The sequence below is a fragment of the Lissotriton helveticus genome, chromosome 7, assembly GCF_964261635.1.
Source record: "Lissotriton helveticus chromosome 7, aLisHel1.1, whole genome shotgun sequence".
NCBI classification, from domain to species: Eukaryota; Metazoa; Chordata; class Amphibia; order Caudata; family Salamandridae; genus Lissotriton; species Lissotriton helveticus.
Genome location: NC_136068.1, coordinates 1,062,400,622 through 1,062,416,318, shown reverse-complemented (window position 1 = coordinate 1,062,416,318; position 15,697 = coordinate 1,062,400,622). Strand labels below are relative to the sequence as shown.

Here is a 15,697-nt window from a genome sequence, read left to right as displayed (position 1 = left end):
TTTAAGTATATACACCGTGTCTACTATACCCCGGAGAGATTATACAGGTACGGGCTGCGGCGATCTCCGGAGTGCGAACACTGCCACACGCCCACGACTGATTTTCTACATATGGCCTGGAGCTGCCCCGGCGTCAGCAAATTCTGGGGGGAGGTGTTCTCGGAACTTGGTATGATACTAGGTGTAGAGATTGCAGCAGACCCGGCACTGGCTCTGCTGGGTTACTCGAAAACCTTACCGGTAGCACTGAGACGATTGGCCGACATGGCCTTGTTGATGGCGAGGAGAGTAATGGCTGCCTGCTGGATGAGGGGCCCACTACCCCCTAAGAAGAGATGGGCCAGGGACATGCTGTACTGCTGCACACAATCCGAAGCTTATAGTGAGCTGCTCCCCCCCCCAAGAGTAGGCCCAAGAACTTCTGGACACTGTATCAAACATATATTAGTGCTGGCGAGGTGGAGGAAGAGACAGGGCAAGAGGGGGATATCGATGAGCTGGATACTCTTGTGGAACATGGCGGGGAGACTACACTGGGGACTGGGGATGACACGAATAGAGAGACCTAGGACAGAGTAGATGGGTCTCGGCGGGAGGAGGGGAGTCTGGGTTCGGGGTACACACAGGGGGCGAGCGGAGTGCGCTGCCTGGGAGCCAATCAGGGGGAATCTGCAGGTCGGGGTGGAGAATAGGAGGTAGAGCGAGGCACTCTTCACCCCCCCCCCCCCCCCTTCCCTGAAGGAAGGTGGGCAGACACTTTAACACTGAGAGAAAACTCGGGCAGGAGAACTGCTGGCGGTATGAGGGTGGGAGGGGTAGTTGGGGTAGAATATAGGAGAATTGTTTCAAGCTAGGGGTGTGCATGTCCCGCGGCTTTCTGTGACTAGCGGGTTAAAGAATTGTGAGCAACACACATAGTGATGGCACATGTACTGTGGGGATTTCACAGCAATTCCACTTTGAACATACCCGGAACCATAGTGCCCTGAACAGTTGTTGAACGCCGCCGAGCCTCCGGGATGTCGGCCTACAGGCTGTGTCGGAATTTAATTATGTGGACGAATGTGACTGTTTGGTACCAGCTGCCGGCCCCGGGGCTGCAGATGGCGCACCCTGTATAAGTTTTTGAAAACGAATAAAGGTTTTAAAACTTTAAAAAAAAAAAGGACTTGCAGGCCAGAGAGGTGCCAATTGGGGGTACAAACGTACAGTTTGGGGACTGAACACAGGCTGGGAACATGATTGGCAAGGACCCAAGGCACATCAAGTCAAAGTGCATCAGAAATCTGGCAAAAAGTGTGGGGGTGGGGGGTACTGCAACAAAAACCCACTTTCCTACAGTAATGTCTAGTATTATTAGCAACCTTGCATTTCTTCTTTGAGCACTAAATAAAAATATAGATTTAATGATTTTTTACTCTTTTTTTTTGCTGTCAAAATTGTATTGTTTCACAAGAAAATGTGTTTGAAATCTTAACCAAACTCACATTTGTCAATATTGGTTATGTTTCTCAGATCTTGCATTTGTTTACTTGTTTTGCCTCCCTAAGGACTGACAATATTTGCTTTTTTTCTTTTGTCACCTCAGGCTTGATTGTACATATTCCTTTCTCATTTTTCTATAGGGATGTCTTGCTGTCTTCAAAATCACAAAGTCCACTAAAGTTAACAGCTGCCTGTCCTCCTAGTACACCTTTTACGCAGTCCCTGGATATAGCCTTGATAAACCAGGGATTAGGATCACCTAAACCCCATCATCCTGCCATGCCCTCATCACCATCTTGCCTTCAACCTGCACCTGGTATACATGGGACAGCCAACTTGGAAACTAGTCTTCAATCTCCTGTCCACTTACAAACAGTCTTCCAGAGTCCCCATGGACAGCAATCTCCGGCACCCGCCTCAAAAAAGAAAAAGAAAAAGCACAAGTTAGGAGAGACCTGTACCATGGTGTACTGTGAAAGCAATGTTAAGACACTGTCAAGTCCAGATCCACCAAGGAAAAGAAATGGGGACCCCGAAAACTATGACCGACCCCGGCACAGGGAATGTGTAACTTCCCATTTGGAACACAGAGAACCAAACCTGGTAGAGGATAATCTGCTTGGAGAAAAAGTGTGCTCTGCAACTGCCATCAAGCACAAGAAGAAGAAAAAACGGAAACCAGATGGAGAGCAAGGCGTGGAGCCTAAGATTGACTGCAGCCTGAGGGCAGCGGCCTTAGTTGGGTAAGTCTGGCGCTGGTCTCACTCCTTAATCAATAATATTTTTATCCTTACGGCTCTGATTGTGGTTGTATGAGTGCGCAAAGTATTGTTCTGACTTATTTTGTCTGTGTGTGCTGTGTGTTCATCTAGGGGTGCCTCCTTAGTAATGGTGTAGGAGCGCTACGCTACCCCTGGTAAAAGGTGAAAAAAAAAAGATAACAGCATTTTATTTTTGCATCCTGTCTCCAGCTGTCCTTGCGAGTCTTCAGCGGGGCGGGGCCAGAGAATTCTCTTTTGAGAGGCAAGGCAGGGAGAGGAGTTGTAGCCACTTTTAAGTGTGCATGTCAGTTTGGCCGGCTGTTTTAGACCGTTTAAACTGGCATGCCCATTTAGGTTTCTCCAAACTAGCTGTGTTGCACAGCCAGGTTGGAGAAACACCACAGTCTCTCAGGCACTGTCTGAGCAGCAAACCAGGCTCCTCAGACCAATCCCAGCGCTGCTTCTCACATGCTGGTGCTAGTGTTCCCAGCATGAGAGAATCGCATTGATTGGTATCTGGCAACCGGAGTCGAGGATCGTAAGAGAGGAGCAAGATGGCGGCCATCAGAGCAGCAGGTAAGTGCAATTTGAATTTTTTTTATTCCATTTTTTGTTGTTATTCCCCCTCTCCCACCAAGCAATTCGAGCACTTCACTTCCATCATGAGCAGATGCCTAGTACAGATTGGACTTAGGTGGTGGTCTTTCGGGTTTAGGGTTTGAGAGGTTGGTGTTCTGCTACTATTTTAATGACTTCTATTTTTACAGATTTTTGAAGGTTGCCGTTTTTGGTGTCTGAATTCTTTTTTACATATTTGCAAATGGTCACTCTCCCTATGTAGTGCTCGTTTTCTTTGAGCTTGCAGAAAATTTGCCTCCACAGTTACCGCATGTGCTGACACAACTGCCACTCCTTTATTGGGAGACTACTTGCTGCTTCACCTGCTTAAAACCCAGCTGATGATGCTTTAACACCCGAACCATGGCTGCAATGTCTCTCTGGGGGTCTCAAAAAATGTCAGAGTTGCTGTTATATGCTTCTTTATGTGCCTGCATTGTCTTCTCAGTTGCATAGGTCTCCTTGTGAGCAGTTGCGTGGTCCCACAGATTGACGTGCATACTGCACAGAACGGTTAAGGTCATCTATGTTGGTTCGTTCTAATGCCCACTTTCACATCCTCGCATTCACCTCAGTATAGGTTTAATTGTTTTGCTACTGGAGTTCAGCAACCTGGAACTAACGCTTAAGCACCAAATTAAACACAGTTCTAAAACTGCTGACTTTACAAATCTGTAACCCGATATTGAAATATGGCTTCCATAGTATCACCATGTTCTTTAAAACGCCTTGGTGAGCTGTGGCTCAGAATATACCAGTCTGTGTGCTGATATATCGATCATAGAGTGTCTGAACTGTTTTTTATGTGCTCTGGCAATCACTATTAGAACCTGAAGTACCCAAGAGTTGTACATGCAGGATGTTAAAGGGCATCGGGTGTGGTGTGCTGCAATGAGCAGGAACTGTTGGGCAGCTTTTATCATTGTGTGTAGCCTTGCAGGCCTTATCTCCTTTCTTTAAATCCAAAACAGAGAATGTTTGGCCTCGGAAGATGCCCTACTGGAAACCTCTCACCATATATACCCTGAGAGCAGGAGTAAGAGAAGGCCAGAAGAGCCGGTTCTTGAGGGATGCAAGCAAAGTGAAACTGTTGACTGCTACCCGATGTCTGGCTGCAGAACTGAAGACCACACCATATCAAGCGGGGAAAAAACAGGTATAAGAGGATCGGCATTATAAGCATCTTAGCTGGCTTTAGGGAGAGCATTTGTGTATGTGTGTAGGACCTATAGCTCATAGTGGTGTGTTAGTCTGCACTGCTGGTTAGAACCTTCTAGGGAAGTGGGTTATGAATGAATTTGTGTGTGCCTGCCTATCTTTACTCCTGGGTATTTAGGTCAAACGTGCTGTTAATGCTGGCTTCAGGGAGGAAGAGGTAGAAACGGTGTTGAGGTCTCATATTGATGTGCATGCCAAGTTTGTGCCTCTTGGAGCAAATTTGTTGCAAGCTGAGTTGAAACCTTTGATGTGAAATTTGTTGTCAACAAATATGTTTATTTCAAGATAGCACAATATTATAAAATACAATATATGCATTCAACGCATCATTAAACATGTTCCTATAATACATTACATCAGTTGTGTTCTAGCCAACTCCACTAGACCATAAAGTCAGAGAGCGGCCACTCTAATTGCTTTTAGCAAGGTGGATAGCCAGCCTGAATAAAAGTCTTATTTGGACTATCCAACCTTTTTTAATACCACTCCTTTTCACCGCATCTTAACCATCTAGACCCCTCACGCCCACAGCACCAAACAGCAAGGAACAAAAGGTCTCCGCTAAACAGCCCCTTTACAGGTGCCCGAGGAGCAGGTCTATATGATGAAGCATGACACCTAGCTTGCTGGGTGTGTGAGGACTCTAGTTCCGACAAGGAGGATCCCCTTCCTCCCACCTCTTGATTTATCCGCCTTGAGGAACTGCACACCTATTGTTACTAGAGTTTGACAGGGCATGTATGCTGGACCTCCCTAAACAGCCCTTGAAGTCCCTTCGCTTGCCAAGTAGCCACTTCCTCTTGCAAGAAAGAGAAACCTAGCACAGCAGAAGAAATAAAACTGTAGATTCAATGACTTGCTCTCAAAATCCACAATGATGATCCATATTGACTGATTTTAATAAACAGTGGCTTGGAGATTTGTGTTTCACTGTGGATCAAGAAGTTATCTAGCCCCAAATTCTGTTTTACTAACGCACAATTAAGTTAATGGAAACTATCTTTTTGAATGTTAATAAGCATGACTGAAGATCAAGTGAGGTAATGTTTCTTGATTTGAGAGATAATCCTGGTTGTCAATGTGAGGTTTGACGAAAGGCACTCTTAATAGATATTTGTGTGTGTGTGCGTATAGTCCGAATATCACAACTTCCTAAGCGCATTTATTATACCATGTCTATAGTGAAATTTTCAAAGAGCCCTAGTCCATAGCCAGAATTTAATATGGTGAAATCTGTCTAAACTCAAGATATTGTCAAACAATTTTTCAGATGGCTAAGGAGATAAAGGGATTTTAGCAGTAATCTGGTTATATGTCTTGCATTAGGATGGTAGCATGACTCTGAGATCTCCGATCCACCCAAAGCAACTGACTGGCCTTTCAGTGCTGACAAAATTGCTCTTGAGATGAATCTTTTGTTGGCCCAAGTTCAGCGGGTGAAGGAGCTTTTCTTTTGTCTGAACATTCAATTTGGCGTTGTGCTAAATCTGCCTCATCATCCCACAACTTTCTTTAAAGTTGATAATCTCTCCAGTCACTTACTCTCGTAGCAAATGCTTTGGTTTAACAATTTGTGGTGTTGGAATGCATTTTTTAGTTTAAAATGACCAAAATCCAGACAGAAATCATAAAAACTAGATAGTAAATTGTTAAAATCCTTTCATGATTTAGAGAGAAGTGCAGCATCTGCAGACAGCAGTATATTAATAGCTTTGCTACCAAGTTTCAGAGTGTCATCTTTTACATTTGAAAGATATTTGTAAGATCATTTATGGAGGTGCAAAACTAACCTGTGGCCAATACACATGCCTTATTAACTCCAGTAATGACCGAAACCTCAAATTGGCTTTGCCCCTGGATCACCCACTGACTGGTATAATTGCCAATATCAATTTTCTTTATATTGATTAACATATACATTTTCATCCGTAACTGTTGGGCTGTAAATCCCCTGCATGGATTTGGGAAGCATTACTTCCCTTCCGTGTCTGTATTTTAGAGAGCCCCAGTGAGCTTAACATTACCAAGCCCAGTTAAAGTATTCCCTTTCACCTGACTTGAGACATCGGAACCAAGTTCTGATGTTGAAGTCGCCACACAAAAAGCATGACAAGAGTATGGTAATGATTATGTTGGTGTGCTTCTGACTTTTTATTGCCAGGGCATGGATCTCTGTGAATGCTCCTAAGGCTGTAAAATGGAAGGTTCTTATTCGTCAGATTTATGAGGCAGAGTTGGCTAAGCCAGAGGGCTTACCTCGCTGAAAAAGTTTACAAGCGTTTGGAATAAACTCGATTGAGTTTCCTCCAGCGCTAATGTTGACTAAATATGCTGTAGGATATTTTCTGATACATCATAGTTTTTGCTTAATGTATGATCTTTTTTTTCTTCTTTATTGTTCCTCTCTCCTTTTTACCTATTTTTGTACATAATGTATGTATTGCAATGAGTCTATATATGATTAAAATTTGACCTGAAAGTAATAATTTAAAAAAAGGGATGCCCACAAAACGTAAGCATTCCTGAAAGCTGGACACCCAGAGGAGTCCACGGCGATGTGATTTACATGGAAGGCTTAGCAAACCTTGGCTAAAAACACACATTTTCCTCTGCAAGGATCCACAAATTTCATACCACCCAGAATTTCCACACTTCTCCTGATAACACCACCTCACTTTGTGGTTAGGCCTAGTGCCTCCACCAAAGGAACGGACCAAACTAGGAACAATGCAAGTCCTCAAGAAACCTAGACTAAGTATTTACTACCTGTGTCACTTGTAGTCCTGACCATTACAATACACGATCCTAGTAAACCTTTAAGGACGCGCTCTGTTCCTGATTTTTAGGTTGGATTTGTTCCTGTCGCGGGCACTAGCCTCGGCCACACAAGTGAAGCAGCGTTTTTATCTGGAGAAGTATGGGAAGGCTGGGTTGTAGAAAGTTTGTGGTTCTCTGTAGAATCCAGAAGTTTACCTCCCATAAATGTGAAGAAATTGTGTGATTTTAGGCAAAGTTTGGCATTTGCATGTTTTTGTGGGCAAGGCAAGCCACCTTGGATTCCCCTATGTGTCCTGTTCTAAACAATGCCTGTGCTTGGTAGGTTTCCTCAGGTGTCAATCCTCTACTTGAGTATGGACTAATACTGGTGGCTTTTAGCACCTCCAGTAGTGCTAGGTTCAAAGAGATAATAGCAGTATTAAACTATTAAATTCATAGCTGCTGAAGGGAAGCCGTAAAGCCTTGTCAAGGCACCAAACACTTTACAGTCCATTCACACAATCACTACACCACTCCCTCAATCATCCACCAGTTTACACTCACCCGACCAGCAAACCTCTACACACATAACACTAGACAAGATATGGTTGGAGCCTCAAGCCTCACAACATCCCAATGAAAAGATACCTAGAATAAGGTTTTACTGCATGTCCCTCGAAGTCATGACTGATGCGATGCATGTTCCCCGCAAGCCACCTTAGGCTCAGGAAGAAGCGTCTTTCATGTGCCTTTGGGATGCTTACTTTGCTAAATCCAACTCTTAGTTTGGGTGTAAGTTAGGGATGTCAGAGTATGCCTTGTGGCCCAGATTCCCCGGACTGTAGGACCATGTCTTCCTTTAAAACTAAGTAAACTTGTTGAGGAGTGATAACTGTCTGGAATTCTTGATATGGTTGAAAAAAAGTTTTTACTGATTCTTCTTGAGATGACCATTCATGTTAGTTACTTTCTTGGCACATTACGTGCAATCCTGGGTCGCTGATTTGCTTATAAATTCAAACCAAAGTTTCTCCTGATTAATATCTCCTTATCTTTTCAGTGAAGAATAAACTGTGGTCCGCTGGCTTTTTACAAGTCCAACATATTGCATTTGGTCTAGCAGCTCGCTACGTGGCGTCGTATCCTGCCGTGGTTTGCCAACCCGACCAATACGACCCAATATTGCACGTAATGTGCCAAGAAAGTAACTAACATGAATGGTTATCTCAAGAAGAATCAGTAAAAACTTTTTTTCAACCATATCAAGAATTCCAGACAGTTATCCGTTCGCCCTGAAGAAGTCCTTTGATGGACGAAACGCGTAGGCATCGGCTACAGTCTGTCTTTTATGAAGAAAGAATCACTTGTTGAACCTAATAAAGAATTAATCACTCTTCCACTAAAGACTCATCACTGATCGAGACTGTAATTATTGGAATACTAAGTTATAATATTGTTTATTACAAATTGCTACGGTTATGCTGTATAATAACGGATCATTATTATTTTGTTAAAGAGTGCTGGACATTTTTTGTAGTTTGGATTGTTTGAGACTTGATAGTCTTAGGGAGATTGAGGGGTCTTGGATCGCCAGTCCTTAGCACCTAAATTTTGCCCATACAAGTTGGATACTAGTGGATAGGTGCAATCTCTTATAGCCTCAAACCCCTGTGCGTAGTGTGTATATAAACGTGTTGAGGAGGACTGGCTTAAGTTGGCTAAAGAGCAGTTCCAAAACTTCTAACGGCTTTATGATTTGTGGCACAGGGTACTCTGTGACAGTTTGGTATCCTGTCCACCGTTATGTGCAGTACTTTGGGAGTCGTTGCTAAACACCGGAACCAAGATGGCGCAGTAGAGGTGAGCTCCTGCCGAGGGCAGAATACATTGAAATCCTCATGTATTGAGACCCGTAGTGTACGGCTGCGAAGTCCTTGACATACTTTGGCGCTGATAATCTAGACCACGAAACATGCTGCAGAGAACATAGTGACAGCAAAGAGTACTCCCACAGAGGCCTACATGAAAGCTGGAGAGCAAGAACACCGGCAACGCTGGCCTGGCGAAGAAAAGGGGTTGCAAACTCTCAGATCCGGTGAGATCGCAGGCACAGAGGAAAACACCCAAACGGGAGTGGCAGTAGCGACCCCAACAAGCTTCCCGGACACAGTGGAGGGGTGGTTTGCCGGAGACAGCATCTGGTCATGGAGTAAGGAATGCCAGAGACTGAGAGAGCTCGCAGCGCTTGCCAGCAGGGCAGTGATGGCAGGGCTGGGGCCCGTATAAGACTGTGATGGTCCGAGTGGGTGCTGCAGCAGTTTGACAAACTGTTCGGAGAGATTGGCCGGATGGAGAGTACAGGCCAGCGGCAGGACATAGAGGGAAGAGCACCTCGGGTGAAGTGTCATTCGAGGGGATTTGGGTAACCTAGTGGTGGAGGTGCTCCGGCCGGCTGCAAAAGACATTGTAAAAGTGGAACAGCCCTGATCCAGTCCATAAATTAGAGGCTTCCAGAAGATGCTCTGCCATCCTCAAGCCTGGAGGGGTGAGGGTTGCCTTTTCTCCAGGTAATATGGCAGACATTTATCGCTGGGAAAAAGACAAAAATGGTGTGAGACAAAGGCCCTAAAAATCTTTATTCCAAAAACTCCGGTCGTGCTTGATCTTCTTGAGCACTCTGGGCAGAAGTGGTATAGGCGGAAAGGCATACAGAAAGCCAAAGCTCCACCCACGACGAAGAGCGTCGCTGAGCAAGTGCTGCCTTGGAAACGCCAACGGGCAATACTGCTGAAGTTTTGCGTTCTCTTTGGAGGCAAACCGATCTAACCAAGGCTCTTCCCATCGCTGAAATAGACCTTATACCACCTCCGGATGCTAATGACATTTGTGATTGACCAGGCACCAACAACTGAGTTTGTCTTCCCTGACGTTCAGAGAGCCCGCCATGTCTTGAACCACCAGGGACATGCCCTGATGATACAACCAAGTCCACAAGCGGAGAGTCTCCTGACAGAGGGTCCACGACCCCACACCACCCTGTTTGTTGCAGTACCACATGGCAGTGGTGTTCGTGAACACCTGCACCACTTTCCCTCTATGAGAGGGAAGAATGCCTTCAGTGCAAGTCTGATAGCCTGGGGCTCCAAAAGGTTGATATGGAGACCGAACTCTGCCAGAGACTAGACGTCTTTGGTGTCCGCCTCTCCCAGATGGCTGCCCCAACCCAGAAGTGGCGCATCTGTCACCACTGTGAGATCTGGTTGGGAAAGGTAGAGGGAGCTGCCTCTGAACCAATCTTGGTTCATTAACCCCCACTGCAGTTGCTGTGCGGTTCCAGCCGAGATCTAGACGCAGTCTGAAAGATTCCCCTGATGCGGCGCCACTGGTACTTCAAGTCCCACTGCAGAGCCCCCGTATGCCATCTGGCATGATCCACCAGAAGGCTGCAGGAGGCCATGCGGCCCAGCAGCCTCAGAATCATTCTCACCGAAATCCGGGATAGAGGCCCAAACATCAGTATAGTAGCCCGAATATCCCAGACTCGCTGCTTGTGAGGATAGGCCCGAAACTGCACCAAAACCTCTCCGATGAAAGAGAGTGTCTGAGAGTGAGTCAGGTGTCACTACCGCATGTTAATAGTGAACCCCAGCAAGTACAGGAATTCCGCTATAGTCTGGAGGTTGGAGACAACAGCCTGGGGCGAGCCCACCTTCAACAGTAGGTCGTCAAGATGGGGGAAGATTGGAACCCCTGATCTGCACAGATGAGCTGCGACCACTGCCATCACCTTTGTGAACACCCGAGGGGCACTGGTAAAGCAAAGAGGAGCACTGTGAACTGAAAGTGCTCATGGCACACAGTGAACCATAAGCGACTTCTGTGGGCAGGCGGGACAGGAATATGGAAATAAGAGTGTTTCAAGTCCAACGCTAATATCCAGCCTCCTGGGTCGAGGGCAGAAAGGACTCCGTCCAAAATGAGCATCTTCAACTTCTCCTTCCGGAGAAAGAAGTTGAGGGCGTGGAGGTCCAAGATAGGATGCAGACCTTTGTCCTTTTTGGTCACCAGAAAGTAGCGGGAATAGCAACCACAACTTACTTAGGGGTCGTCTCGAATGGGAGGGAGTAGCCACTTTGGACAATTTGCAGAACCCATCTGTCTGACGTGATCGACTGCCAGCCGAGGAGGCGATGGCGAATCCTGCCCGACTGGTTGATGATGGGCCTGAAACGTCAGACTAGAAAGGTTTGGAGGCAGTAGCGGAGGAGACTAGCCCGCCCGCTGGCTCCCTGACTCACAAGGACAGTGGGTCCTGCGGCCACACAGAGGCTGGACAGCTTGGGTGTATTGGTGGCTGGGGGCTGGACAGGACATGGCTGGGTGCCCTTTCCGTAGCCACGAAAAGCAGACTGAGGTGGACGGGTGGCCCCCGAGAGACCAAAGGATCTGGCCGTAGCCCTAGAATCCTTAAAGTGCTTAAGCACTGAGGCTGCTTTGTCACGAAAAAGAAGAGTGCCATCAAAAGGCATGTCCATCAAAGTTGGTGTGGCAATCGTTCTGCCTAGTGAGTCCGTGGTATCCAGTCCCCAGCATCTGGTGAATTTGGCTGCATCTCTCCCATCAGCAGCTGCCTGGGAGAGAACGGCCCGGGCCTCCTTCGGGCACTGAGGCAGCACCTGCAGGACCATATCTCAGATGCTATGGGATTATCGGCCCAAGAGGCAATCGGTATTCACTGACTGCAATGCCATGCTGGTGGAAGAAATACAACAGGAAACTCAAAAGTGGCAAGGAGTAAAGAATATATAAATGTCACTATTCAATAGGGGACTGTATATTCCTCTATTGTCAGTACAAAATCCTATCATTCATTGCATTCAATTGTAACAAGAAAAACAATTACATACCAAGAACGCATGATTACCAAATTTAATTATCGTAATCTTATTCATTTCATCATCATTTTCAGACTTTTTTTTCTCTTATGCTTTCACAGATTTTTTCTCAACAGACTATATACATATAATGTATACACATACAATAATAATATACATTACACAAGATATTGATACACAGAATTGTGCAGCTTGTCTCTTGATGGGTATCCCTAGGCGTAAGTCAGTTAAGCTGGCACTTAGACAACTGCATTGGCTTCCTGTTGCAAAAAGGTCAGGTTCAAGGCAATGTGCATTGTCCATAGGTGCATCTCGGGGAAAGGTCCAGCCTTGTTGCAGCCCCTGGTGTATTTATATGACACCAAGGGGACTTTGAGATCTAGCAATAAACAACTGCTGCTAGTCCCGAAGGTTAAACGGTCTTGGACCGGAGGACGACTGTTCTCCTATAACATGGCCAGGCTTTGGAATCAGCTTCCTGAATCCATCCGCCTTGAAGTTGACCATCTTAGGTTCAGGAAACAGGTGAAGACCTTTCTTTTTGCCTAATTTCTGTTGAATGATTGGGGTTACTTTATGCGCTGGGATGCCCTATGAGTAGCCATGCGCAATATAAGTGTGTATTCATTCATATTCACAACAAATCATAGGTTGCCACGTTCAAGATTCCTGTTATATTGCTTCTTACCCAGGCATAGGAGAGTAATTTGGGTAAACCCCTTTCTTTTTGGTATGCTGGAGGAAGAAGACATCCTCTTGCCAAGATGCTCTAGCTTCTTGCATTCCCTAAGTGGAGGAGCAGAAGCGAACGAGAAGGGAACGCGCCCTTTGAAGATGAGGCTTGGGCCGCAAATCTCTTAGGAGACTGTTGTTGCGTCAGGAACGCTGGGTCGCAAGGAGCAGGGCGGTTGCGGCAGGCGATTGTCCTGTCCACATTGGCCCCTGTGCTTGGCTTGGCCAAGTGCTCGGAAGGATATCAGTAAGGGCTTTGTGAAATGGTAAGAGGGGTTCGGACGTGGAAGCCGCAGGCTGAAGCACATCTGTGAAGAGGTTAGTCCTGACTGCCACCGAAGGGAGCTTAAGGCCAAGGACCTTGGTTGCTCTTTTCACCACCACAGGGAGGCTACTTCCTCCATAGCCACAGTAGGGGGAGAAAGCAAGTCCGTGTCAGGAGAAGTGTCCCGACCACTAGCATCCCCCAGGTCCATCTGCCAGTCCGGTTTGTCAAACTGATCGTTTAAAGGGTCCAGCGGCCCCTCCCATTCCACTTCACCACCTTCTGGCCCAAAATGGATGCCAGGAATGAGCACAGGAACAAAGTTTCCTCCCGGCGTTAGAACCGACATCTGTCTGGCTCAGTGTCCACTTCGGGGGATGAGGATGGCGTCGACATCGACTGGGGGCATGGTAAACACCAAGAGCGTCGTCCGGTTCAACGTCTGGGAAGGTCGAGTGAGATCAGCCAGTGTCAATCATATCCAATACTGGATCCAGGGGGGAACTCCGGAGTCTGGGACAACTCCACCGAGCCCGAAGGCACGTCAGCAGAGCCGGACTACCCAAAAATAAGGTCTCATAAAATTTATGGATTTGGGCAGCAGGCGCTCTGGCTCCCAGAAAGGCTGGGAGGAGTGGAGTCCTCTCAGAAGACTGCTATGGAGACTGAACTTTTGAGAGACTATGCTCGGAGTCCCTCATCGCGTCGGCCGATGGACGAGGTGAAGTCGATAAACACCTGGGCTTCTTCGACAACTTGTGTTACCCTGACTTACCTGAATACATCACTGACTACTTTGAGTGCCACGAGGAGTATGGGCTCCGCGTCCATCCTCCAGATATTCCCCTCGTACGGGAGAAACGCAGAGATGAGCACCGGGCCACCAATAGCTTTCTGGACCGCTAACATAAAGCATTCAGGTTCATAGCCCAGCACTCGGAGCACGACTTCGGGTCGTGGTTGCCCTCCAGACACCAGAGGCACACGAGGTGCGGATCAGTCATGGACATCGCCTGGTGATGGGAGCCGCAGGGCTTGAAGACAGTTTGACGATGGGACATCCTCGATGCACCAGGAGTCAAAGACTCGGGAAATATGTTGACAAAAATTAGAAAAAGACTAGCCACACAAATGGCTACTGGGTGGCTCTATCCGGATCTGCACTTGGACTGGCGCGGAAAAAAAATAACTGTCATCAGCCCACATGGGCGACGTCTATATAGGTCCTGCAACGTCATGACCGCACCTACGAAGACTGACGAGGAGCCGACCGACGCCACATAATTACGCGCAGGGATATTGCTGACAAAAAATCTCTGGATCCAGATCAGGTGCTGTTTTATGTCCATGGAAGGTATTATGAATAGCTACTGGTATATCACTTATATTATGTGTGTAAATTCTGTCACCTACTGATCTGAACGGCCCTTTAATCTGGAATTGTAACCCAATAATCCTCTTTCAGATTTTCCATTCTACTCTTTTAAAACTAGAAACAGCATACGTTGCTAACATGGGTCCTTACGGTACCAGAAGGTCATTTCTTCATTATGGAAATGCCGAACAAGAATCTTAAAAAGAGGTATTACTCATTTTGATTTAGGCCCCAAAGCAGAAGACAAAATAGTGTAAATGTCATATTTTCATCACCTTCCTGGTTACAGATACTATTGTAGTGTCTTGTAATCACTTGCTTCATGCTTCAACAGTGAATAAAATAGTGATGAAGCAGCACTATTAAACTAAATATTATTTTCGAAGCATATGAGCTGTAGATTATATACTTGCATAGATCGCCATCTGGTGTTTAGCTTGGATGTTTGCACTTTGTTTTTGTCTTCGAAGAAGTCTTTGTAGTCACAAGATAGGTGACTCCTCCTTAGGGTGATAGTGCCCGTAGGCATCGACTCCATCTCCAGATTGATTTTTCTCCTCCATCTGGTTCAGATGTGTTTTGCTGCGCTCCGGGTCGGTGTTGCTCTCGAACCCCCCCTTCAACGTGCAATCCCTCACCACTTGACAGTATTGTTTCGATCGCATTTCCCGCTCGACGTGCATCTTCGGAAAATATAAAATTCTCGACCTAGATCTTCGACGCGGGCCGTTGGGCCTGTCTGCGCCGACCAAGCCAGCAGTCAATGGAAAGGACTTCTTTTTTTTAAAAATGCCCCGGGTGTGGTGCTAAGTTCCCACACACAGACTTACACAAGGTTTGTAATCTCTGCTTCTACCTGGAGCACGAAGACCAGAACTGCGAGGCCTGTGCATCTTTGGTCCAAGAAAACCATCCGTGACCGTCGGGATCAATATCACGTAATGTACTTCGTAAGCAGCTCGGTTCTGGACATCTTCGGAGCAGATCCCAATGTCCATCCAGAACAACACGCTGATTAAGGAGAGATCTCCGTCTCCGAGGCCTACGACTCCGAAAACGAAGACTAGACAGTCACCCTGTCTCAACGGTCCGTGAGTACCGAGACCCCTCTCTTAACAAATCCCCCAAAAAAGGCTCAGGTAGCACCTCCACCCTCAGGCTCAGGTCGACACCGGCAACACATTTCAGATGCCCCTCCCTCGGGCCCGGCTATGAAACCGAAAGCAAAGCCTTCTCACTCGGGCTCGAGCCAACCCCATTCCGGTGCCGACAAGGCACCTCCAGCACGAAGCCCAAAACTAAACCTGTGCCACACCTTTCTTCCTCGGCACCGAAAACAAACTTGACTCCATTGGCATCGAAACAAACAAAGGTCAAGCCTTTGGAGCCGAAACAGGTTAAATCAAAACCTTCGGAGCCAAAAGAGCTAAAAACTCCTACACCAAAAGTGAAAGAGTCCAAGACCCCGTAGAAAGCTTTGGAGGCAAAGTCAAAGAAACATTCTGACCCTGACCCTTTGACACTGAAAAAAGGACACTGTACCCAAATGACAGTCTGGGCCAGATTTTTCGGATCCAAAGCAGAAAACACT

At 46.6% G+C, this 15,697-nt stretch overlaps 1 protein-coding gene across 7 annotated transcripts in view; it reads left to right on the top strand.

Annotated features, from left to right (window-relative positions):
* Nucleotides 1-15,697, top strand: part of USP36 (ubiquitin specific peptidase 36) — a 755,622-nt gene that overhangs the window by 525,596 nt on the left and 214,329 nt on the right. For all 7 annotated transcript variants that reach the window (XM_078653946.1, XM_078653951.1, XM_078653945.1 and 4 more), the window contains 2 exons: nucleotides 1,626-2,228; nucleotides 3,836-4,020. In XM_078653946.1, coding sequence (XP_078510072.1) covers nucleotides 1,626-2,228; nucleotides 3,836-4,020 — 788 coding nt within the window. The remainder of the gene's footprint in view (nucleotides 1-1,625; nucleotides 2,229-3,835; nucleotides 4,021-15,697) is intronic.